At 38.9% G+C, this 24,301-nt stretch overlaps 1 protein-coding gene across 9 annotated transcripts in view; it reads left to right on the forward strand.

Moving 5' to 3' along the window:
• Positions 1-24,301, forward strand: part of TTC23 (tetratricopeptide repeat domain 23) — a 115,044-nt gene that overhangs the window by 26,686 nt on the left and 64,057 nt on the right. For all 9 annotated transcript variants that reach the window (XR_004184983.1, XR_002523230.2, XR_002523231.2 and 6 more), the window contains 3 exons: positions 3,386-3,509; positions 6,161-6,311; positions 6,496-6,621. Coding sequence is in view for 6 of the 9 variants with exons in the window: in XM_021940889.2 (XP_021796581.1) it covers positions 3,386-3,509; positions 6,161-6,311; positions 6,496-6,621 (401 nt within the window). In the remaining 3 variants the exon portion in view is untranslated. The remainder of the gene's footprint in view (positions 1-3,385; positions 3,510-6,160; positions 6,312-6,495; positions 6,622-24,301) is intronic.

Genomic DNA, 24,301 nt, shown 5'->3' on the forward strand with positions numbered 1-24,301 from the left:
TTGGGGGAAAAATGTGGACTAAATCCAGAAGAAATGGGCCAACTGACAAATTGACAAACTAAAACCAAAACAAAAATTCCACAATTTGTACTCAGTTCAACATAAGGGGCATTTCTGCTCACATATGATGTGTTGAAAGTATGAACTGGTGCAACCTCTTGGAGAGGTACTTCAACAATAGCTACTCACAGCCTCAGAATTTTGCATATCCTTTACACAACGATCCCATTTGGAGGAATTTATTTTGTGGGAATGTTTATGGGTGTGTGCAAAGGTATCCATACGGGATATTCAGTGAGTAAAAAATTTGCAGACACCTAAATGCCCAATAAAGAGTGGATTGAGTAATGCGGTTATGATATAATCATATAATAAAATACTGTAGAGCCATTCAAACTTATATCATAGAAGATGACATGAGAAATTATTCATATATTGTTAAAACAGCAGACTGTAAACCTGCAAGTAGCTTATGAACCTATTTTTGAAAAAGAAAAAATAGCCAGGCGCAGTGGCTCACACCTGTAATCCCAGCACTTTGGGAGGCTGAGGCGGGCAGATCGTGAGGTCAGGAGATCGAGACCATCCTGGCTAACAAGGTGAAACCCTGTCTCTACTAAAAATACAAAAATTAGCCGGGCATGGTGGGGGGCGCCTATAGTCCCAGCTACTCGGGAGGCTGAGGCAGGAGAATGGCATGAACCCGGGAGGTGGAGCTTGTAGTGAGCGGAGATTGCACCACTGCACTCCAGCCTGGGTGACAGAACGAGACTCCGTCTCAAAAAAAAAACAAAGAAAAAAGAAAAAGAAAAAATATATAGATTCATAAAAATAAAGAATAAAGGGATATTTAGCTGCCTAGATATCTCTAGGGGGTAAACTTACAGGTGATTTTTAGTTTTTATCTTTTTGCTCGTCTGTATTTTGACAATGAGCATACATTATTTTTGCAGTAAGAAACATGTTACTATAGAAAAAAAATGCCACAGTCCACCTTCTTTCAGCACTTTATGGTGAGCATGTATTCCTTAGCTTCCTCCTGCTAGGTCACAAAAGTGACTCTTCTTTGGCCAACTGTCTGGCTGTGTATTTTTGTCTAGAAAAATGTTGTTTTAGGGTGAAGGTATTTCCAATGCATGTAGGAATTGTGTGGAAATGCAAGTCCTTTGAGCTTTGACATTGATGGAGGTGCATCCTAGGGGCATCCTGGGTCTTCTCCACAACTCCATCATTGTTCTTACCTTTCTTCCTCTGCTTTGACCCCTTCAGCTTTCTTTCTTCAGCCATCTCTCTTGCTGTTCTGACTATATGCTGCTGCATAACACCCCAACAACTTAGTGTCTTAAAACAAAAACAGCGATTCATTTTCTCATGAGCTTGCAGTTTTTGCAGAGCTCAGTGGGGTTTGCTCAGCTTTGTTCCACACAGCATCAGCTGGTCTTGAAAGGTCTGGAGAATCTGGTGCCAAAATGGTTCACTTTCTATGTGGGTCTTTCTATGTGGGTCTTCTCTCCATGGGGCCATGTTGGCTTCCTCACAGCACTGTGGTTGGGTTCTGTATTAGTTTGTGGTGCTGACATAATAAAATTCCACACATGCTGTGGCTTAAAGAACAGAGTTTATTTCCTCACAGTTCTGGAGGCTGGAAGTCCAAGATCAAGGTGTGAGCAGGGCTTGATTTCATTCTAAAGCCTCTCTCCTTAGTTTGTAGATGACTGCCCTCTTGCTGTATTCTCACATGGTCATTTCTCCATGTGCATGCCCATCCCTGGTGTCTTTTCCTCTTCATATATAAGGATACCAGCTGTATTGGACTAAGGTCCGCCCTAACACCTCCTTTGAACTTAAATCACCTCTTTAAAGACCTCATCTCCAAAAACAGTTAAATTATAAGCTGCTGGGGGTTGGGACTTAAATATATAAATTCAGGGAGGTTGGGGAGGGGACACAGTCCAGCCCATAACAGGTTTCAAGTGTGAGTACCCAAGAAGGGACAGAAAGCAAAGCCACCAGTTCCTTTAGACTGTGGCCTGAAAATTGGTCCTGCATCATTTCCTCCAGGTTCTATTGGCCAAACAGTCATAAAGCCCAGATTCACAGGGAATGGGACATAGACCCCCATCTCTGGATGGAAGGAGTATCAGAGAATTTTGGAGCTAAGGGTTTTTGTTTGTTTGTTTGTTTTGAGATGGAGTCTCGCTGTGTTGCCCAGGCTGGAGTGCAGTGGTGCGATCTCGGCTCACTACAAGCTCCGCCTCCCAGGTTCACACTGTTCTTCTGCCTCAGCCTCCCAAGTAGCTGGGACAACAGATGCCCACCACCACGCTTGGCTAATTTGTTGTATTTTTAGTAGAGACTAAAAATACAGGGTTTCACCATGTTAGCCAGGATGGTCTCAATCTCTTGACCTCATGATCCACCCACCTTAGCCTCCCAAAGTGCTGGGATTACAGGTTTGAGCCACCGCGCCCAGCCTGGAACTGTGTTTTAAAACTACCAGCTTTGCTTCGAGGATATGGCTGCTCTGAGATCACCTCGAGCTGGGAATCTAGTTTTCTGTTCTTTTTGTCCTAGTCCTGAATGAAAATGTGCTTCTCACTGCTTTAATCAACTCTGTAAGTCCTGCTGATCTCATTTGCTATGCTAGTGTAGACGGCTAAGGAGAGTTTTGAATTGAGAGCTAAAGTATAGTATTTGACAGCCTGGGCAACATGGCAAAACCCTATCTCTACCAAAAATACAAAAAATTAGCCAGGTGTGGTGGTGCACACCTGTGGTCCCAGCTGCTCAGGAGGCTGAGGTGGGAGGGTTGCTCGAGCCCACCCTGGAGGTCGAGGCTACAGTGAGCCAAGATTGTGCCACTGTACTCCAGCCTGGGTGACAGAGTGAGACCCTGTCTCTCTCTCTCTCTCTCTCTCTCTCTCACCCTAACTCTAACTCTGTCTCTCTCTCTCTCTCTCTCTCACACACACACACACACACACAAAGTATAGTATTTGCAAACACTACCATTTGCCCCTGTTGTGCCTGCATATGGAGTAGCTGTTCATTGGTGGACAGCTGGGAAACCTAGAGAATGACTAGATGTCTGCTCTACTTTTTCTATTTTTTAAATTCTATTTCTTTTTTTCACCTTTAAATGTGCCATAAATTGTACTTCTTATGTTTATTGTCTATTTCATCTTACCAGCTGTACACTCTACCACCCCAAATAGATCTTTGTCTGTTTTGTTCTCTGATACATCTCAAGTGCTTTGAACAATGTTTTGCACATAGTAGTCACTCAGTATTTATCAAAGGGATATAAAAGCACATTGATTTTGTGTTTTGTGACTCTTAAGTTTTAAGTTGTATAACTGGTAAGCCTGTTTTCTCTTCCTAACAGTACAAACAGGCCATCCACGAGCTTGTGCGTTGCGTAGCACTGACAAGAATTTGCTATGGAGACTCACATTGGAAACTAGCAGAGGCACATGTTAATCTGGCTCAAGGCTACCTCCAGCTGAAAGGTAAGCTCGCCTTAGACCGAGGGTGATCAATTGGTTGATTTCTGCTGTTCTCCCCAAAATTTGATTCATACTTAATTCGAAGGATGGGGTTTTTTAATATTCTTCTTTCTAAATACCAAGAAGCCATTTCCTTTTAGAAAGAGTTGATAAAGTATATAACATGTAAACATTCAAAGGGGAAAAAGGGAAAAAATATTGTAACTTTTTTTTTTATGATTTCAAAAGTAAGGTTCTTAGGAGAAAATTAATCTACAAAGAAGACTTTGTAGGAAAAAACCCAAGGTATGGAATAGGGGCCCAGAATGGGATTCATTCACACTTTTATTGGAGAATCTCTTGACTGTAAATAACCAAAAAATTTAAAAAGACTAACCCAAATTGACATAAACAAAAGTTTTTGGCTCATACAACTGAAAAATTCAAGAGAAAAACTTGCTTTAGATTTAGCCATATCCAGTGTTCAAACAATGTGACCAGGATTCAGTTTGTCTCTCTCCCACTGCTTGGCTCTGTTTTTCTTGGTATTTGCTCCATTCTTAGCCAGGCTTTGCCCACATAGTGGCAGCAAGACTGCCTGCAACTTTAGGCTTCCCTTATAAACATTCCCAGGAGTAAAATAATGTCCCTCTACCAAAATCCTAGAATATGGGAAGGGTTCTAATTGAAACAACTTGGGTTGTATACCAAAGGCAAGGAGTAGTCTGATTGGCTAAACCTTCCTTTTGGCTTCATTGGATCCTGAAGGAGAAGCAGGCCTTCGCCAAATCACATGGATTGGATGTGCAGGAGCCAGGCATCCCAAAAGGGAAACGGGAGACTGGGTGCAGGGAAGACAAAAACAATAGACACCGAGGATGTGATAATGGCTTCTACTTACTGACTGTGCAGCCTAAGACAAGATGGACAAGAGCATCTCTCTGCTCAGCTTCTTCGGCTGAAAAGTGATAATGATGGTGATGGTGATGCTAACTTTCCAGGGTTGGCCCAGTGAATAAAGAAAACAATAGAAGTGGAAAACACCAAATGCCAAGCATATTCTATACCAAGCATATTCATTATTGCCATGCAATCAATTTGGCCAAATCTGATTATAGACTTGTCCTACCTATCAGATCAAAGCTGTTAGGGACCTTGGAGATTATCTAGTTTAAACTCTGCCCTCCCACCCCGTTTTGTAGATTCAGGGAAAACAATGAGTCTGAGTTAGAACAGCTTACCCCATACCACACTGTTAATAAGTAGCTGATCTAAGACTCAGACCTAGGATTTCAATGCCAGTTTGTCCTGCCATCTGGGGTTTCAGATGATGCTTTTCTTATACAGCCTGCTGCCTCTCTGCGTGATAGTCCTTCTCAATTTAAAGTAAGAGTAGTATCTGCCATTTATTAAAGTCTCATTTGGTGCCAGGCATCATGTTACTTTCCATGCATAACCTTGTTCAGTCCTCACCACGGTCCTCAGAGGTGGGTATTTTTAATATCCCTGTTTACAGCTGAGAAAGCTGAGGCCAGCATTTTATAATAAGTGGTAGAGCAGGGGATCCATTCTGGGCAGTCTGACTTCAGAGCCAATGTTCTTGAACTTCACCCTATGCTGCCTCCAGTAAATTGAGTTCAGGGACTTGACACAGTTGAAAATACAGTCCACCATGCTTTGTGTAATATCACAAGCACAGGTGGCACTAATACATGTGTGTGCTTTTTAAAAATATGTAATAAGATAATATCGTGTAAGAATTCCCACATGAAAAGCATACCCTTGACTTTCTCCATTAGAAAATATATTCTTCCTGTTTTATAGACATAGGAACAGAATTAACTTCATATTTTGACAGGTTTTTTTAGAGATATGAGATACAATTTTGTGTAACTAAGAACATAAGACGGGGGCTGTGTGTATGTGAGTGGAAGTGGGTGTCAGTGTAAGGGAGGAGGATGGGAATACAGGGAAGTGCAAAGCCCTGAAGCCTTGCTGGCTTCAGTCCTCCCTTCCCACAGATTAACAAGCCCATGGAGGAACACTGGAACACACTGAGGAATTCGTTCTTAGTAGTAATTTTTTTTTTTTTTGCTCCATTTTGTTTCATATTAGTCTCTTACCACATAGGAATACGAAATTATCACACATTAATCTGTTACCTCACTGGAATTGTGTTTGTAAGTTTTTGTAGATATCAGATATGTATTATGTTAAAAAATAACTCTCTGACGTTATGATTATAGGTGAGTGAGCTGAAGATTCAGAATTTTTAGTATTTCATTACGATTGCAGTTACACAGCCAGGATTAAAATTCGTGAATATTTTATTTCCTGCCCAGAATGCTGTAGTTCTTGTATTCAATTTGTTTCTTATAATTATATGTAACATATTTTACTTCTGATATTGGTGAAGTTTCAAAGTTGTTCAATTCCAGCTCATTCTGTTTATTTCTAAAAAGGCCATTGGGGGAAAATTTATCTTGAGTACTTGGTATAAAACACTTCTTTGGTTGTTACAGTCACGACAGTGTTTCATGCTGCCCAGATACATCTCCATGTGCCATTTGACAATATGTGAAGGAGACCTTGTTAGATTCCCAGACTGTAGAGAACTGTATTCCTGTCCAGTTGAGATGAAAGAGAAACTGAGACCTCTTTTTCTTTGTCCACAGGACTGTCACTGCAAGCGAAACAACATGCAGAAAAAGCCAAACAAATCCTCGCCAACTCCATTGTGCCTCCCTATAACGAGAATACAGATGTTTTCAAGTTTTCCATTGAGCTTTTCCATACCATGGGCAGAGCTTTACTCTCCCTTCAAAAGTATCCTTTTGCCTCTAACTTTTACAAATAGAAATACTATTCATATAATACTTATGTGCCAAGTAAAAAGCTGATGCTGATGGATAACTTAGGAAGTGTGATTGGAAGTATGGGAACCAAGGAAGTTCAGGACATGGGGTGTAGAATCTAGAACCAAGTGGAAAGTTTCCTGAACACAATTTAGATTTAAGGAAGCTTCAGAGAATTTGACAAAAGCAGAGAGACTTTCAAAGGAGCTGCTACAATGTGGAAGGATTATAAAGGAAGAATGGATAGAAATTGAAGCACGGATCAGATTATCATTTGCACAGTAAGTTTCAAGTTTAGGATTTTGCTTACATGATGGCTGGAGGCTCTTTGCCAGTAGAATCTGTCTCAGGTAGGAGGAGCATCTCCATGAGGCTGCGGCTATGGCTTCTCCAGAGGCCACTGCGTAAAAGTAAAAGAGGAGCACAGTCATGTCAGAGCAGCCCTAACCAAGGCATCCATCAGTGACACTTTTCACTTTCTATGGAGTGCCCTCATATCCACCCTGGGTCCCGGAGTTCTGATCATTATTCTCTTGACTTTCTTTTTACCTGCTCTCCCTCCTCACCCCCAGCCCCTACACCCTTCTCTTCCTCCCTCCGTTCCTTTTTTCCCTGCCCTGCTCTGGTCTAAAATGCTTCAACAGGTTGCTTTTATGATGAAAACCTAAAAGGAGAAAGATCTTAAACATATCTGAATCCATGATAATGAAAGGATTGTTCTTTGTTCCTCGCCTTACTCCATACTCACCAAGTAAACTCAGCTGGAAGAGATATGAAGAGAAAGGTTCTGCGTAGTTAGTACTTTTATCTCTCTCCAAAGGGCAACCTAAGCCAATTCCTCAGAGTATTGGGGTGACAGAGTTTGCCCACACTCTTTGGAAAGATGGACTTGTGCAGAGGAAAAGATGAAGAAAGGTCTGTGTTGGAAGAGGCAGAGAATCCCAGTTGACCTACATGGCTTCCCTCAGCCAAACCTGGAAGAATTCAGTTTACCTTCCTAACTAGATTGTATGTGTAAGTTGATTCCCAAGACAACTCAGAGAACCCACGGAATCATTTTAAGAAAATTGCTAGGAAAGGGCCCCAGGAGAACACACCTAATGCTTCCATGTGAATGGAAAATGGGAAGAACCAACTTTGACTCATCCAGTTAAAGGTATTTCTTTTGTGATCACAATTCCCCTTGTTCTTTTGTTTTTCTTGAGTGGTTTTTGAACTGCAAGTGCAGAGCTCATTCGTCTGTGCAAATTCTCTGGTATGGATTTTTAAATTAATTTTTTCCCTTCATTTCTGATTTTTTCTCTCATTCTCCTACACACACATCATAGATAAATACTTTAATGATGGCTTATGTTTTTGAGTATGTATCTCTGAGTAACAAATAGTATTGTTTTACATATTTATGTGTTTAAAATTGCTATAAATTTGGCTGAGCACAGCGGCTCACACCTGTAACCCCAGCACTTTGGGAGGCTGAGGCAGGTGGATCACAAAGTCAGGAGTTCAAGACCAGCCTTGCCAACATGGTGAAACCCCATCTCTACTTAAAAATACAAAAATTAGCTGAGCATGGTGGCGCATGCCTGTAATCCCAGCTACTCAGGAGGCTGAGGCAGGAGAAATTGCTTGAACCTGGGAGGCAGAGGCTGCAATGAGCCGAGACCTCACCACTGCACTTCAGCCTGGGCGACCGAGTAGGACTCTGTCTCAAACAAAAAGAAAGGAAGAAAGGGGGGGGGGGGGGGGGGGCGGAGAGAGAGAGAGAGAAAGAGAAAGAGAGAAAGAAAGAGAGAAAGAAAGAAAGAGAAAATTCCTATAAATTTGTAGCATATGTGTCATTCTGCTTGTTACTGTTTTCCACTCAACATGTTTTGGTTGTTGCCTGGATTTTAGTTCATTGCTTCTGGTTCCTGTATAATTCTCCATAAAATGCATTTGTTGCATTTTGTTTGTACATCCTCCTAACAATAGACATTCAGCTTGTCCCCAGCTCTCTGCTGCCACAGCAGTGCTGCCATGACCATTCTTACACAGCTTCACTTATAGGGGGCTAAGCGACACTTTTTCTGAGGTTTATATCCCAGGGGTGGTATTACTTTTCTGAGGTTTATATTCCAGGGGTGGTACTGAGTACAAACAAACTTTAAGTGCACCAAGCACCAGCCAACCACGACACCCATCTGCATTTGCATTCCCACTTGCAGAGCGGGTGGGTTCCTAGCACACCCCTGGCAATATTTGACATTGTTGATCTTTGCCAACCTGGTGCATATAACATGCTATCTAATTATTTAAGTTCTGTTTATATTTCTCCTATTAGTGAGTCTGAATACTTTTCATATACATCTTAGCCACTTGGGATTCTCCTTCTATGAATTGCCTGTTAGTATTCCTTCTCATTTTTATTTTACAGTTTCCTGTACCTTTCCTATTGATAATCAGGGTTTTCTTGTATATTATAAATATTAATGATATAAATATTTTCTTATATCTATTGCCCACTTATTAATTTTGTCTATGGTGTTCTTCATGGCTTAGAAATTATTAATTTTGCTTCACTCAAATCCATTCATTTTCACCTTATGATTTATGCTTTGGGAGTCTGGTTAGAAAGTCTTTTCCAGCTAAATATCAAAAATATTCTCTAAAATTTCCTTCCAAGACCTACTTTAACTCTACTCCATATATTTTATCATGAAGCATTAGCACTGTCATAACTTCTTAGTATTTCATAACTCCATTTATAAATTATTCTTTAGTCCAAGGATCATTCAAATGATGTGTGTTTTGGTTTGCAGTTATGAGAGTTTTCAAGATATCTTGATGTTACTGATTTTTAATTGTATTGTGTTGTTATATATATCCTGAAGCTATTTTGTTGGGGTGAGAGGAGGAGAGTTTAACAGCCTCATATCTTCTTAACCTATCACTTTATTGGTTAGTTGACCTTGTCCTTTTTTGTCTCCTACATCTATTCTGTCTGATATTATATCCTAGCTCTCTTTTAGTATATATTTTCCTACAATACCTTTTAAAAAATATTTATTTGGGTTTAAATTTCCTTTTCTCCTACCAATTTTATGTCCCTTTCTTTTTCCTTACTTGCTTTCTTTTAGATTAATTAAATATTTCTGTCATTCCATTTTATACCCATTAATTTGCAGGTTATACACTCTTTTCTCTTGTTTTTTCTTTTATTTCTTCTTTTCTTTGTTTTATACGGGGTCTCACTCTATTGCTCAGACTAGAGTACAGTGATGGGTTCATGGCTCACAGCAGCTTCAACCGCCCTGGGCTCAAGCAATCCTCTTATCTCAGCATCCTGAGTAGCTTGGACTCCAGGTGTGTGCCACCACACCCAGCTCACTTTTTGTATTTTTTGTAGAGATGAGATTTCACTATGTTGCCCAGTCTGGTCTTGAACTCCTGAGCTCAAGCAGTCCACCCACTTTGGCCTCCCAAAATGCTGGGATTACAGGTATGAGCCACCATGCCTGGCTTTGTTATTTTCTTTTTATTCTAGTAGTTACCATGGAGTTTGTCATTTATATCCCTGATTTATTAGAATCTAAGTGTAAATTAATCATTTAACTACTTCCTGAACAATGCAAGGACCTTTGAGCATGCCAGCACTCTTTATCCTCTCTGCTTGGTGCTGTGTTGTCCTGTATTGAAATCATCGTGTATCTTATACTGCAGACAATATGTGTAATACATATAACTGACAAAGGGCTTGTATTTGAAATCTATAAAGAACCCTTATGTATCAGTTAAACAAACACACATAACTGGATAGAAAGATGGGCAGGAGGCTGGGCGCAGTGGCTCATGCCTGTAATCCCAGCACTTTGGGAGGCCAAGGTGGGTGGAACACCTGAGGTCAGGAGTTCAAGACAGCCTGGCCAACATGGCGAGACCCTGTCTCTACTAAAAATACAAAAATTAGCTAGGTGTGGTGGCGGGTGCCTGTAATCCCAGCTACTTGGGAGGCTGAGGCAGAAGAATTGCTTGAACCCGGGAGGCGGAGGTTGTGGTGAGCCAAGATTGTGCCATTGCACTCCACCCTGGGCAACAAGAGCAAAACTCCGTCTCAAAAAAAAAAAAAAGAAGAAGAAGAAGAAAGAAAAGAAAGAGAAAGATAGGCAGGAAACTTTTCCCAAAAAAGAACACCCATATAGCAAATAAACCTATCAAAAGGTGTTCTAGCTCATCAGTCATTAGAAAATGAAAACTAGAATCATAAGATATGGCTGGGTGTGGTGGCTCATACCTGTAATCCCAGCCCTTTGAGAGGCTGAGGCAGAAGGATAACCTGAGCCCTGGAACTCAAGACCAGCCTGGGCAAGATGGGGAGACCCCCATCTCTGCAAAAATATTTTTTAAATTATCCAAGTGTGGTGGTGCTCACCTGTAGTCCTAGCTACTCAGGAGACTCAGGTGGGAGGATCTCTTGAGCTCAGGAATTTGAATTTGCAGTGAGCTATGCGACACCACTGCACTCCAGCCTGGATGACAAAGCAAGACTGTGTCTCTTTAAATTAATAAATAAATAAAGTCATAAGATACTATCACATTCCCACTAGATTGGCTAAAAAAAATTTTAAGACTAATAAAACCAAATATTTGGAAGGATGTGGTTCTCTGATATGCTCTTTCATATACCATTATTTCAAATACATTTGGTGTAACTACTTTAGAAAACTATTTGGCATTGTCTCCTAAATTTGAACATTTGCATACCCTTTGATCCAGTAGTATCACTACTAAATTATATGCCCAACATATGCATGTTTTCACCGAAAGACATAGCCAAGAATGTTCAAAGCTACATTATTTGTAATAGCCAAGAGTTGGAAACAGCCTAAAGGTTCAACAAAAGTAAAACAGAAAAAATGTGATCTGTTAATATAAATAAAATGATTAAAACTACTCCTAAGCTTAACAGCTTGAATGGCTCTCACAAACAATGTTTAGTGAAAGAAGCCAGATGCAAAAGAATCATACTGTACGATTCCATTTATATAACTGGAGGAGGAAGAAGGTCGTTAGTGACTGGGAGGGCTTTACCAGTCCAGAATCCCTTCCTGCCAAAAGTTAGGTATTCTGTCTTATAAGATAGGAAATACACAATTCAGATATCCAAGATATAATATTTATTGCATTTGTTGAGACCTGATTAATATATCAGTATTTAATATTGAGCGGTGTTGCTGTGAAAAAGAGTAAATGATCCTCTGGCACCTCCTCTGAGTGCCTTCCAAATTAGCAGTACCAAGCCTTGCCAGCAGATGGCGGGCTCTGTACACATCTGGGCTGAATAGCCAAGGAGCATTTAAGTTAATCTTCCAGACTCTTCTACAAAGTTACTTTTGTGTTTAACCAAGTTGTTTCAAAGTTTGCTACTTCTTTTCATCCTAATTCTTCACCCTGATATAATCACCGCAATGTGCATGCTTAAACTATAATTTTCATTCAATTACTTTGCTTTGTTTCCTTATTGAAATGTATTTTGTCCAAATCGATCTGTTTTAGAAATTAACACGGTGTTTTGGGTCTATGCACTTCTGTAGTTACAGTTGAACCGTGAGGGCCTTTTCTTTTGCCAGGTCTTGGAAGTGGAAGGCCAAGATAATTTCACAGGCAGCGCTCATAGGATTTATGTCCCCCTTTTTCTTTTTCTTTTTTTTTTTTTTTTTTTTTTTTTTTTTTTTTTTTGGAGATAGGGTCTTAACTCTGTTGCTCTGGCTGGAGTGCAGTTTCACAGTGACAGCTCACAGCAGCCTTGACCTCCTGGGCTCAAGCAGTCCTCCCCTCTCAGCCTCTTGAGGAGCTGGGACTACAGGCACGTGCCACTGCACCCAGCTAATGTTATTTTTTTTGTAGAGACAGGGTCTCACTACTATATTTCCCAGGCTGGGCTCAAGCGATCCTCCTGTCTCGGCCTCCCAAAGTGTTAGAATTACAGGCGTGAGCTACTGCACTCAGTCCTATGTCCCTCTTAAAAGGATATCTTTTAGTGTATCCCCTTCCTCCTCCTGCCTGTCCTTTTATGGTGCCCGTTGCAACAGCCCAGTGCCTTTCTCCTTGGGCTGACAGATAAGTGCTGTGCTGCAGGGTGACTCATGCTCCATGCCTCCCATCCCTGAATATGGCCTGAAACTTCTCCCCTTCTTCCTCTCCTCTGTTCCAGCGCTACTTCATACATTAATGGTTTGTTAACTTTGGAGAGTGAATCCAAATCATGTATTCCTGTGTGCGCAGTTATATGTCTTTAAATCTGGTAAGGAAAGTCACTTGCAAAAATGGGCAAATTTATCCCCAGTGTCGAGAATTATTTTCTATCCTGGTTACCGATAGAAGCCCAGAGAGAAATAGTTGACTTTGTATATACAGGCATACGCCGTTGCACATGCATGCACAGACACACACACACACACACACCCCTCTTTAAATTATCTTTCTGTGCACCATGATGATGATGATCTGTTGAGACTATTGCTCCAGAACATGTGATTTTCCCCCAGCTCTCTCTGACTGCTTGACATGTCCTTGAAGTCTCCCACAGCTTGTCCAGCGAACACTTTGCCTGGCATGACTGTGCTGAACTAACTCAGGAATGAGTAAACACTTTTATTTCCTCAGACCATCAACAAGACACCTCCCAGGTATTTCTAAGCAGTGTGCCATGGTGTCATTAACAATGTAGGCTTTGGGCCTGGTATGGTGGTTCATGCCTGTAATCCCAACACTGGGAGGCTGAGATGGGAGGATCGCTTGAGGCCAGGAGTTTGAGACCAGCCTGGTCAACATAGTGAGACCCCATCTCTATTTAAAAAAAAAAAAAAATGTAGTCTTTGGAGTCAGAAGCCCTGGGTTCAAATCAGTGTTCATTCAAAATTCCCAGCTGTAGAACTTGGGCAGATCTCGTGCTTCCCGGGAGCCTCACTCTCCTCTCCTGTTGAAGTGGGAATAATAAGACCTCCAGGGGTTGCTGTGACAATTAAAAAGATTTTACTTTAAAGCATCTAGGTGCATGGGAGACCCTCAGAAACAAGCAAGAAAGCAAGAAAAGGGCAACTATAATTATCATTACGATCTAATTGAACATTTTGCTTTCTGCTGTTTCATCTCAGAGGTGATTTTAAATCAAGTACTTATATCACATATTAAGGTTTTGTACTTCAAGACTGCCCTTGGTGTGCAACTTTTTTCTGCATTTTTTCCCTATACCCTCGGAAGGCTACATTTTGTTTTCTTTGCTCTCCTGAATCATCTAAGCTAAAATCAGATAAGTACATACTTAACTTCTTTTTTTAAAAAACAGTCTCTGTCACCCAGGCTGGAGTGCAGTGGCATGATCTTGGCTCACTGCAACCTCCACCTCCCAGGTTCAAGCGATTCTCCTGCCTCAGCCTCCCGAGTGGCTGGGATTATAGATGTGTACCACCACGCCCGGGTTAATTTTTGTATTTTTAGTAGAGACAGGGTTTCACCATGTTGACCAGGCTGGTCTCAAACTCCTGACCTCAAGTGATCCACCTGCTTCGGCCTCCCAAAGTGCTGGGATTACAGGCATGAGCCACTGCACCCAACCTGTATATGCTTATTTCCTTAAGCTTGATTTTCTTTGTCTTGCTCTCTCTTGATTCAGTGAAGTCATGAGATTTGGAAAGTGATTCTAACACAAGTTTTCCAAAGGGAAAGGGGAGGAGAAGGTTTCTCCCTTAACTCATACTTCCTAGGAGGGAGGAGAAGATAATGGAGAAGTGATGTGGCAAGGAGAGCAGAGTACATATCTACCTGCCATCACCTTGTTAAGATGATGGGGTTCTACTTAGTTCCATAAGCTGCTCCAGAAATGCTTCCCAGTGGAATTTTTGATACTTCAGTAATAACCTTTGCTTTTAGATCCCATAGTCATCCCCAAATTGGTCCAGTCAGAAATTTTAACATCTAACTTTTGCTTTCTGGACTCAGCGTTTAAAAAAAAATTTTTTAGTTGTTACCATCACCTCAGGTTCCTTGATGTCTGAGTTGCATTTTCTCTGCTTCTGTCTTTTGGGCATAAAGGCTCTAACAAATGCTCATATGTTCAAAGTCCTGCTCCCTTGCTTGCTCCCTGCTCTTCTCCAGCAGACATGTTTCTCCTGTCAGCTCCTCCTATGGTACACTATGTGCCTAGAATAGTTTTTGCTTACCTAACAAGGAAGGAAATTGCTTGTTTTCTCTGGCGCTCTTCCTAATCCTATATTTCTGTGATTGAAGAGATGCTCTTAACTTACACAAGTCTGATTTTTTTTTTAATTATTTTTTTCAATGTAGGGAAGCTAAAGAAAAACCACATGGCACAGGTTACTTTCATATACTTTATCTGCTTTCTATTTCTTGAATCTCCTAAAGCTTTAATGTTTTAGAGCACTGCATTTCTGTCTTTCCCTTTCTGATATTATACCCTTCTAATGTATATTTTCCTAAACAGATAAGAATAATGATTTAAATAGTAATGTTTTAAAATAACATGTCATTAGTATTAATATGTAACATAAATATATAATCATGTATCTCTAAATACACAGTATATAATAATATATATCAAATAATAGGCTGGGCACAGTGACTTACACCTGTAATCCAAGAATTTTGGGAGGCCAAGACAGGCGGATCATTTGACCCCAGGAGTTCAAGACAGCTTGGGTAACATGGCAAAACCCTGTCTCAAATTAATACAACTAATACAAAATCACTAATACAAAAAATTAGCCAGGCGTGGCGGCATGCACTTGTAGTCCCAGCTATTCCTGAGGCTCAGACGGGAGGACTGCCTGAGACCAGGAGGCAGAGGTTGCAGTGAGCAAAGATCATGCCACTGGACTCCAACCTGGGTGACAGAGTGAGACCCCTTCTCAAAAATACAATAATAGGCCGAGCGCGGTGGCTCACGCCTGTAATCCCAGCACTTTGGGAGGCCAAGGCGGGCGGATCGCGAGGTCAGGAGATCGAGACCATCCTGGTGAACACGGTGAAACCCCGTCTCTACTAAAAATACAAAAAAATTAGCCAGACATGGTGGCGGGTGCCTGTAGTCCCAGCTACTCGGGAGGCTGAGGCAGGAGAATGGCGTGAGCCCAGGAGGCAGAGGTTGCACTGAGCTGAGATCGCGCCACTGCACTCCGGCCTGGGCGACAGAACGAGACTCCATCTCAAAAAATATATATATATATATGTGTGTGTGTGTGTGTGTGTGTGTGTGTGCATACATATATATATGTGTGTGTATATATATAAATAAAATAATGATGATATTTTTAAAAACCACACCAGCTACCAATTATTGACCACCTTCTGTCAGGCTTTTGCTAAGTGCTTTACAGATGTCATCTCCTTTCATCCTTAGTCCTCTGTATGTAGTGGATACTGTTAGTATTCCCATGTTCAAATGTAACATCTAAGACGGAGAGAAGTGAGGTCACTTCCAGGGTCACACAGGCAGGAAGTGATGAAGCTGGAAAGTGGCCCAGCAGAGCCCTGCCTATTCAATGCTAGTGTCCAAGTTCCTAACCATGGCACAGATTACATTTACTGATGTAGACTGGAAACCGCACAATGCATTCAGCAGAGCAAAGCCTTTACCTGTATTGTCTCAGGTGATAAAAAGAGGCCCAGATGTAACTCTTTTCTCATGTTGGCTATGGAAAATCCCATTTGTTACCTTTTGGGATTGGTTTCTCATCAGATTCTGATCAGCGATATTCCCATAAAGCCTTTCCTTTATACTGGTGCTCAGTATTCTTGCCAAATTCTAGAGCTTTTAAAAGGAAACTCTGTTGCCTTAGTAATACCAGAAATTGCATTGTTTATTGCTTGTTAAAACAAGTCTCCATCCCTGTGAGATCTGAAACTTGTCTGCAATGAGATAGTGTCTCCTCTTGTGCTCTGTAGAATTAGTGTGTATATATTTTCTTTCAATAAAATATGCCATGGCTTAAGTTGTGCACCTGCCAAATTAACATACTGCCACATTCTGTTATTTAACATTTTCTGTCTTTTCATCTGTCTAGTGTATCTCTTAAGCTACCAAGTACATTGTGGGTACACTAGATAATAAATCCTTAAAGCATCCCTGGCAGGGAGATAGAAATGGAAAGGAGAAAATATTGCTCTCTCAAACATTACATATGAGAAAATGGAAACACACAAGATTACCCAAAATTAACTGATGCTTTAAGTAAGTTGTAGATGGATGTAAGACTATAATTTAGTTATTTCTTGATGTAGTACTCTCAATTCCTTTTTTATTAAATATATTATAAAACTACAGTAATTTTATTTTCCATTTTGCCTTTTCTTTTATGTGAATAATGTACTCACAATGAACTTCAGAAGGCTCATTGTGGGTTGCATTAGCTTGATAGCCTCCATTTCTGGCTGTGTTAGTACCGGGACCATGAAATAGCCTGCAACAGCAACCTTCAGTGAGGGGCAGGATGTGCTTCATTCTTTGTACAATTGCATGTTATATTCATCTTTTTAATAAAATATTTTAGGCACCTATATATGTAGTATTGTTATATAAATTTTGTAGTGTAAAGAATAGTATACGCACTACTAAGCTTACAAAATCTATTTCTGATCAAAGAAAGCTTGTTATACATTCTTCCCAATACCATTTTATTCCCATACATTATAGGCAATTATTATGCTGAAATTGGGTGTTTTTCATTCCTCTGAATGTTTTTGTACCTTTACTGTGTATATGTATAGCATATATATATGTGTGTGTGTATATATGTATAAAATTTTCATATTTTTAAACTTTATATGTATGTTTCCTTCTGTAACTTCCTTTTTTCCCATTACATCTGTATTTTTGAGATATATCTCTACCAACTGATATAATCCAGCTCTAGTCTTTTCATTTTAGACCTCCATATGGTGTTTAATTGTCTGACTTTCCCCTAATTTAATTGTCTGTTTTGATGAGGGTGAACATGTGAATTATTTCCAATATTTTACTACTATAAACACTACTTTCATGATCATTCTTATATAAGTCTCTTTGGGCACATATGCAGGATTATCTCTGAGGTATATTCCCAGGAGTAGAATTGTTTACTTGACAAGCATCTGCATCTTCAATTTTACTGGGTTTACCAAACGCTTTCTAACAATTTTTGCTTCCACCAGCAGGGTGTATAAATTGTTACTCAACATCCTCAGGCTTCTTATAGTTCTCAATTATATAGATGCAAAATTATATCTTATGGTTTATTTATTTATTTAATTTGAGATGGAGTCTCGCTCTGTCACCCAGGCTGGAGTGCAGTGGCATGAGCTCAGCTCACTGCATCCTCCACCTCCCAGGTTCAAGCAATTCTCATGCCTCACCCTCCTGAGTAGGTGGGATTACAGGCACATGCCACCAAGCCAACTAATTTTTGTATTTTTAGTAGAGATGGGGTTTCACCATAGCCAGGCTGGTCTCGAACTCCTGACCTCAAGTGATCCACCTGCCTCAACCTCCCCAGAGTGCTGGGATTACAGGTGTGAGACACCACACCCGGCCCTTATGGTTTCTTTAATTGAATTTTTCTGATAGGGAAGTTAAATATCTTTTTATATGTTTGCTAGACATTTGGAATTCTTGTTCTGTGAATTATCTATTCACATGTTTTGCTTATTTGCTACTGAGCTATTTGCATTTTTCCTAAAAATTGGTGGATAGTCTTCATATTTCTGGAAACAAGTTATTTGCTGTTTACATATGTTGTGTGTACTTCAGATGTGTAGTTTGCCTTGATTTTTGATGCACAGGAGTTTTTATTTTTAATATGATCAATTTTACTTATGTTTTCTGTTCTTATTTGTATACATATTAGAAATCCTTCCCTACTCAAAGACACAGGGTTACTTTTCCATGTGTCTTCTCTCAAACATATCAGTTTTTTTTTTTTAATTTAGGACTCCTAAACAGCCATTGGGGCAATGAAGAAATTAAGAATGAAATTAAAAATTTTCCTGAAACAAATGAAAATGGAAACATAACATACCAAAGCATATATAATACAGTAAAAGCAGTACTACGAGGGAAGTTTATAGCAATAAACACTTACCTCCAGAAAGTGGAAAACCTTCAAATAAACAGCCTAATAATGTGTCATAAGGAACTGGAAAATCAAGAGCAAACTAAACCTCAAATTCAGATTTAAAAAAATAATAAAAATCCAAGCACAAATAAATAAAATTGAGACTAAAAAAATTCAAAAGATGAATATAACAAAAAGTTTGTTTAAACGAAATCAACAAACCTTTACCAGACTAAGAAAAACAGAGAGAAGATCCAAATAAATAAAATCAGAGACACAAAAGAAGATAATACAACTGCTACCACAGATATTTAAAGGATCATTAGAGACTATTATGAGCAACTATGTGTAATAAACTGGAAAACCTAGAATAAATGGATAAGTTCCTAGGCACATAAAACCTGTTACAATTGAACCATGAAGAAATCAGAAACCTGAATAAACCAATAAGTAACAGGATAAAAGCAATGATAGAATGTCTTCCATCAAAGAAAAGCCCAAGATCTGGTAGCTTCTGTGCTAAATTCTACCACACATTTTAAGAAGAACTAATATCAATCCTATATAAACCGTTCCAGAAAATTGAGGAGGAAGCAGTACTGCCAAACTCATTCTATGAGAGCAGCAGTATCTCAATACCAAAACCAGATGAAGACATATCAAAAAAGAAAACTATGGGCCAATATCTCTGATGAATATGGATGCAAAATCCTCAAACCAAATTTAGCTACACATTAAAAGGATCATTCATGTTGATCAAGTGGAATTCATCCCAGGGATGCAAGGATGGTTCAATATACACAAATCTGTAAATATGATACCTCACATCAACAAAATGAAAGACAAAAACCATATGATCATTTCAATAGATGCTGAAAAGGCATTTGATACAATTCAACATCCCTTCATGATAAAAACAAGGACTTAAAGGAACTTACTTAACTTACTTAAAGGAACATACCACAACACAATAAAAGCCATAAAGCCATATATGACAAACCCACAACTAGTATCATACAGAACAGCGAAAAACTGAAAGCCTTTCCTCTAAGATCTGGGACAAGACAAGGATGCCCACTTTTACCATTTTTATTCAACATAGTACAGAAAGCTCTAGCCCAAGAAGTTAGGCAAGAAAAAATAAATAAATGACATTCAAATTAGAAAGGAAGAATTCAAATTATCCTTGTTTGTAGATGATATGATCTTTTATTCAGGAAAACCTATAGATTCTACCAAAAAGCTATGAGAACTGATCAACAAATTCAGTAAAGTTGCAGGATACAAAATCAACATACAAAAATCAATAGCATTTCTGTATGCCAACAGCTAACAATCTGAAAAAAAAAAAAAAAACCAAGACAGTAATCCCATTTACAATAGCTACAAAAAAAAATACGTAGCAACAAATAAGATAAAATAGTTAAGAATAAACTTAACCAAAAAAGAGAAAGATCTCTACAATGAAAACTATAAAACATTGATGACAGAAAATGAAGAGGACATACAAAAAGATTTCATGTTCATGGATGGAAGTGTCAATACTGTTGAAATGTGCATATAACCCAAAGCAATCTACAGATTTAATGCATTCTCAGAATATCAACTCTCATTATCAAAATGCCAATTACATTCTTCATTGAAATAGAAAAAAAAATCATAAAATTTGTGTGGAACCACGAAAGTCCCAAAAGAGTCAAAGAAATCCTGACCAAAAAGAACAAAGCTGGAGGCCTCACATTATCTGACTTCACACTATACTACAGATCTATAGTAACCAAAACAGCATAATACTGGCATAAAAATAGACACATAAACCAATGGAACAGAATAGAAACCCCAGAAATAAATTCATGCATTTACAGTCAACTCATTTTTGACAAAGGTGCCAAGAACATACACTGGGAGAAATATAGTGTCTTCAACAAGTGGTGCTGGGAAAACTGAATATCCATATGCATAAGAATGAAACTAGACCCCTAGCTCTTGCTATATGCAAAAATTGAATTATAATTCATTAAAGACTTAAATCTGGCCAGGAACTGGGGCACATGCCTGTAGTCCTAGCACTTTGGGAGGCCAAGGCAGGAAGATTGCTTGAGCACAGGAGTTCAAGACCAGCCTGGGCAACATGGTGAAACTCCATCTTTACAAACAAACAAAATTAGCCAGGTGCATATTGGTGTGCACCTATAGTCCCAGCTACTCTGGGGCCTAAGGTGGGAGAATCATTTGAGCCCAGGAGGTTGAGGCTGTAGTGAACCATGATCGCACCACTGCACTCCAGCCTGGGCCACAGAACAAGACCTGTCTAAAAAAAAGAAAAAGAAAAAAGAAAAATCTTACATCTAAGACTGAAACTCTGAAACTACTGGAAGAAAATATTGAGAAAACACTCCAGAAAATCGGTCGGGGCAAAGATTTCTTAAGGAAGACCTCAAAAACGTAGGCAACCAAAGCAAAAGTGGACAAACGGGAACACATCAAGCTAAAAGGCTTCTGCATAGCAAAGGAAACAATTAACGAAGTGAAGAAACAATCCACAGAATGTGTGAAAATACTTGCAAACTACCCATCTGTCAAGGGATTACTAACCAGAATAAATAAGGAGTTCAAACAACTCAATAGAAAAAGACAACCTGATTTTAAAATGAGCAAAAGATCTGAATAGACATTTCTCAAAAGAAGACATGCAAATGACCAACAAGTATGTGAAAACATACTCAGTATCACTGATGATCAGAGAAATGCAAATCAAAACTACAATGAGATATCGCGCCCCAATTAAAATGCCTTCTATCAAAAAGGCAGTAACGGATGCTGGTGAGGATGTCGGGAAAGGGGAACACTCATACACTGTTGGTGGGAATGCAAGTTAGTACAGCCACTATGGAGAATAGTGTGGAAGTTCCTCAGAAAACTAATAATAGAACTACCATGTGATCCAGCCATCTCATTACTTAGTATATACCCCCCCAAAAAGGAAATCAGTGTATCAAAAGAAATATCTGCACTCCCATGTTTATTGCAGCACTATTCACAACAGCCAACCTAGGACTCAACCTAAGTGACAATCAGTGGATGAATGGATAAAGAAAATGTGGTAGATATACATAATGGAATATTACTTAGCCATTAAAAAAGAATGAAATCCTATCATTTGCAGCAAAATGGATGGAACTGGAGGACATTATGTTAAGTGAAATAAGCCAGGCACAGAAAATATCACATTTTCACTCAAATGTGGGAGCTAAAAAGATTTAAAAAAAAAAGAAAAAAGAAAAATTGAACTCATGGAGATAGCAGAATGATGGTTACTACAGGCTTTGAAGGGTAGTAGGGAGCTGGAGATGAAGAGGGGAAAGCTATTGGGTATAAAAATATAGGTGATTAGTGGGAATAAGACCTAATGTTTGGTAGTACAATAAGTTGACTATAGTTAACAATATTTTATTGTATATTTTTAAATAACTAAAAGAATGGAACTGGAATGTTCCTAACACAACGAAATGATAAAAATGCTTGAGGTGATGGGTATGCTGATAACCCTGATTCAGTCATTAACTTTGTGTGCTTATATCAAAATTTTACATCTACTCCATACATATATACAATTGTTATGTATACATAATAATTAAAAATTTTTTTTTTAATTTGTCCTCTAATCCACTTGGAACTTTGGTGTATGTGGTATGAGGGATCTCCTTTTATATATCGTTTGTTTTTATTTATGTGTTCTTACTTTTAGTGATGTGTATGTATTCTTATAAAAATTATTCTATTTTTTTTTAATTCAATTGGATAAGAAAATGCCCACCTCACTTGCACAATAGTTCCAATCAGTTTCTCTGATTTTGCCTATTATTTGGACTTTCCAAACTCTTCTATGGTTGGTGTTGGGGTGGAGCTGAAATCACAGTTGAGCCCGTTTCAACATGGGAACAAACTGAGGCTGTTGCTTATGGTGTGCACGTTGGGAGGAGGAGTAAAAGATATGATTATGTGTAGACATTTAATACTAATCTGTGTAATGTACTTCTGTCTGCAAAGCATTTTCATGAACATCTTATTCAATTCTCACAACCACCACTGTGTTTGGATGATGAAACCAAGATTCGAGACATTTTGTTCTTGTCCAAGCTTTGTCAACAAGGCTGCTCAGACTACAATTTGGGTTTTCTACTCCCGCGTACTTACAACTGATTTTCCTGCCTCTCATTTTCTGTTCTTTTCCATAACATTTTCTCTAAGAGTCAGGTATTTGAAGGATGACTTTTTGAGACCTGAAAAGGTGACCTGGTGTTAACTTGGGATGATATGCTGTGCTTTTGTCTTAAGATAGTTAGTAGGTGGCTACAAGTTTTCCATGGTCTTCACCTATTAACAAACCCCCAAACACTTTTCTTTAGTGTCTTACCTCAGGAAAGAAGGAATTTTTGATATATCAATGAATACATGCCTTGTTGTTTTCTTTTTTGCTCACTTATGAGCTTGATTACTAAACTTTAAACACGCTTTCTTTAAAAGCCATTGCCCAGATGAAATTATCTTGGTGTTTGTACTTCCTTCATTTCTCTTCTGTGACTTTTACGGGCAGTCTGGGAAACAAAGGACCCATTCTTTACTTCAGTGGCACACTGCATCATTATGAACATGAGACAGGAAAAAGATGAAGATTTTTTTCCTTCTCTCAAATATCCATGGCATTGTCTGAGTTCTCTAGGCTAAATTAGGTGGAAAAAAATCTGAAATCATTTTGGAAGTATGTAACTTTCTCTAGATTCTAGACCAGAGGTCAGCAAACTTTTTCCCTAAAAGCCCAGATAATAAATATTTCAGATATTGTAGGCCATATGGTCTCTGTGGCAACCAATGAACTGTGTCATATTTCAAAAGCAGCCATGGATGATATGTAAATGAATAGGCATGGCATTGTGCCAATAAAACTTTATTTATAAAAACAGCAGATTTGGCCCTCACACCATAATTTGCTGACCCCCATTTTTAGTTATTTAAGCTTTGTCTACCACAGAATCTAAGTATTTGGCTAAGTGATTTCTTACCAACCATATGTTTCAGAGACTCTTTCTATCACCAAAGGTTCTAATGGGTTTTCTCTTCAAATATAAAGTATGATATTTACAAAACTAAGGATTACCCACTACATTCTAAGCTCCTTCAGCATCAGGAAGGAAGCCCACAGAAAGGATGCCCAGTATTACTGGGTCACCTATTAATCTTTTTCCTTCCCAGATTAGAGTTTCTACAAGCTACAGCCCTCCTTAGTCCCTGAATTCTTCCTGTGTTTTTAAACCTCTTCACAATTATAGAAGGTATCCAGATTCATAAACTGTTCACTCAGCATTTTATTCCACTGTGGCCATCTGGACCACAGATCCAAAAAGTATCTTTACTTCCAGCAGTTAATTCCTTTGGAGAGCAAAAATAGGTGTGAAAAATACCCAGTGGTTGAGTTGAAAATAATACCTTTTTTTTGGTAGTCTTTTAGTTTTCCCTTGGGCAGCTTGGGAATCACAAGGCCTTTTGATATTAAAAGTTCTAGTGTGGAGGGCAACATAGGAGGGATTATAAATTTTGCACATAAAATTTTTCCATGAAAGAAAAGGTTCCTAATAGTCTTAACAAATATTCTGGAGAAGATTATTTTTAAATATGTGCTGTGTTTGCTAAAAAATATGTAGGCATACATTTTTTATATGAGAGATTCTTATTCTAAGAAGGTATAGAAATATTTTCCCACTGCCGCCTTTACTTATAATTTCTAAATTAGCATTTTTATGATATAAAAGTAACACATTTTCATAGAAGAAAATTTGGGATATTTAGAAAAGCACAAACAAGAAATGTAAAATTACAG

Source organism: Papio anubis, chromosome 7, assembly GCF_008728515.1.
Source record: "Papio anubis isolate 15944 chromosome 7, Panubis1.0, whole genome shotgun sequence".
Taxonomy (NCBI): Eukaryota; Metazoa; Chordata; class Mammalia; order Primates; family Cercopithecidae; genus Papio; species Papio anubis.